Here is a 2,688-nt window from a genome sequence, read left to right on the forward strand (position 1 = left end):
TGAGAACAGCACCTAAGTGCAGGAAGGGAGCTGCCCCTCCCCTTGACTATTCCTCTCCACGTTTTCTGGCTCTGAGTTACGATGCAAGCCGGCACCTCCAACCTAAACACACACGCACATATATTTGGTTGAGTCTGTCTAGGTTCAAGCAGAGGCTGATTGGCTGCTGTCCGATGGGTGGCAAAATACCCCGTATTATTTAGTGGGGATTCAGGACAGACCCACTTGGCCAGCTTGGGGTCCTGGAGCCAGGCCCCCAGCACATTCCAGACTCATCTCACCGAACCGCACAGGGGAAGTGCCCGCCCACGCACCAGCCCCCCAGCTGGCTCCTCCCCCCGCCTCCGCCCCCGCCCCCGCCCCCTCGGGAATCCAGGAGAAGGTTCTGGGTGAGTTTCCCCCCTCCAGGCTCCATCCACCCCTCTTTCCTGCCCCCTTTCGATCCCTCCCAGCCCGGCGCGTCCGCCCCTCCCGCCGCCTCCAGCCGTTTGCTCTCAGCCCCCGCATCGTCCTCGTCCCAAGTCGACTTCGCTCCCACAGCCCTCGCCGCCGGCCACACTTCCCGCCCTCGCCTGGAGCCGCATCACCGCCGCCCTCGCTGCCGCGCGCCGCCCACGCTCCGCTCGCCCGTCCGCGTCTCCTCGCCCGGCTTGCCAGCCCTGTCTTCCCACGCCGCCGCCCACCCGCCGCCCGGCATGGCCCCGCAGCAAACAGGTAACAAGAAACGGGAAGAGCCCGCGCTCCAGGAGTCTGCAGAGGGCTCGTCGTCGCCGAGCTCGTCGTCGCCGGGCTCGTCGTCGCCGAGCTCGTCGTCGCCGGGCTCGGCGGCGGTGCACGTAGACGGCCCGCAGCCGCCCAAGAAGCCCAAGCGGATGGTGGTGCGGCGCTCACTGGTGGACTACCTGAAGGGGCGCGAGGTGGGCGCACAGGGCCTCGCCGGGCTCTCCGGCTTCGATAGCGAGCTGTGTGGCTTCGCTGTGCGGAAGCTGCCAGAGCTGCTGCGGGAGCGCGAACTGTCCTTGGGCACCATTGACAAGGTGTTCGCATCGCAGTGGCTGAACGCCAGGCAGGTGGTGTGCGGTACCAGGTGCAACACGCTCTTCGTGGTGGACGTGCAGTCCAGCCACGTAACGCGCATCCCCCTCATGCGGGATCGTCAGCCCCCACCGGCCCACAACCCGCCGGGCTGTGGCATCCATGCCATCCACCTGAATCCCTCGAAGACGCTGCTGGCCACCGGGGGCGAGAACCCCAACAGCCTGGCCATATACCGGTTGCCAACGCTGGATCCCTTGTGCCTGGGTGACCGCCATGGCCACAAAGACTGGATCTTCGCCATCGACTGGATGAGCGACACGGTGGTGGTGAGTGGCTCCCGCGACGGCACCTTGGGCATCTGGAAGATAGACCCCGACGTATTTCGGAGCAGCCTAGCCTGGCACAGTGATGCAGGGCTCCCCGTGTATGCCCACATCCGTCCTGTGGAAGTGGAGGATGTCCCCAGGGCCAGCACCAACCCAGGTAACTGCAAGGTGCGGGCTGTGGCCTTCAGCGCCAAGAGGCAGGAGCTGGGAGCCGTGACCATGGATGGCTACTTCCACCTGTGGAAAGCCCAGAATACCCTGTCCAGGCTGCTGTCCATCAGGCTGCCTTACTGTCGAGAGAACGTGTGCCTGACCTACTGCGATGAGTTGTCCCTGTACGCGGTGGGATCCCAGTCCCATGTCTCTTTCCTGGATCTGCGCCAGGGTCACCAGAGCATACGGCACCTCTGCTCCCGCGAGGGCGGCACGGGTGTGCGCTCCTTGAGCTTCTATGAGCACATCGTCACCGTGGGCACCGGCCACGGCTCTCTGCTCTTCTATGACGTCCGTGCGCAGAAGTTCCTGGAGGAGAAGGTCTCGGACAGCCAGCACTCCTCTCCGCGGCCCACAGGGAGGAGGTTCAGGCTGATTTGTGGCAGAGGCTGGCTCAACCAAGATGACCTGCAGATGAACTACTTCGGTGCCTTCGGCGACTTGCCCAATGCACTCTACACCCACTGCTACAACTGGCCAGAGATGAAGCTCTTCGTCGCTGGCGGCCCTCTTCCTTCAAGCCTCCGTGGGAACTATGCAGGCCTCTGGAGCTAAAGATGGCCGCCCTGTCCTCAAAGTGCCCAGATTTACCTTCCAGTCCCCTCCCACTTTTCTCTTTTGCTCTGTCTGTGCTTTTGAGTCTGTGTGGCTTTTATCTTTCAGATGAAAAAGATCCAGCTTATCTCTGCTTAGGGTATTAGGCGAAGAGAGATGGCGACCTACAGAGTGAGTTACCCTTCAGTCAGTCAAAATTTGACTTTAACACTTTTATACACCTGTCCAATAGTGTCGTTTTGAATTATACAAAAAAAAATTTTGACTAATTCTTAGTTCTGTTCACTGTTTGAGTCATTTACGTATTCTCTCACTTTAATGCCTTAGTTTTACAATTCTGTATATTTTCTTTTTCTGTTACCAGTATTATGATAATACTGTTTTGGTCATTTTACATGGCAGATAGATGATATATTTAGAGTATTTTTTAAGAGTTTGTATATGTGTCACAGTTCTGTATATTTTATTTTTCTGTTACCAGTATTATGATAATACTGTTTTGGTCATTGTTCATGGCAGATAGATGGTATATTGAGAGTATTATTTTTTAAGAGTT

The 2,688-nt window shown here is 58.2% G+C and overlaps 1 protein-coding gene across 2 annotated transcripts; it reads left to right on the forward strand.

Moving 5' to 3' along the window:
* Positions 1-695: 695 nt before the first annotated feature.
* Positions 696-2,132, forward strand: LOC120881487 (DDB1- and CUL4-associated factor 12-like protein 2). 2 transcript variants are annotated; one of them, XM_040265202.1, is made up of 2 exons: positions 696-763; positions 806-2,132. In XM_040265202.1, exons 1-2 carry the CDS (start codon positions 696-698, stop codon positions 2,130-2,132), a joined length of 1,395 nt encoding a protein of 464 aa, XP_040121136.1. The 2 variants fall into 2 exon arrangements, with proteins under 2 accessions (XP_040121136.1, XP_040121135.1); XM_040265201.1 differs by having other exon boundaries at positions 696-2,132.
* The last annotated feature ends 556 nt before the right edge of the window (positions 2,133-2,688 follow it).

This window comes from Oryx dammah, unplaced genomic scaffold (assembly GCF_014754425.2).
Source record: "Oryx dammah isolate SB20612 unplaced genomic scaffold, SCBI_Odam_1.1 HiC_scaffold_23, whole genome shotgun sequence".
Classification (NCBI taxonomy): domain Eukaryota; kingdom Metazoa; phylum Chordata; class Mammalia; order Artiodactyla; family Bovidae; genus Oryx; species Oryx dammah.

Coding starts and splice junctions, on each gene's coding strand:
- LOC120881487 (XM_040265201.1), top strand. CDS start 696: ATGGCCCCGCAGCAAACAGGTAACAAGAAACGGGAAGAGCCCGCGCTC.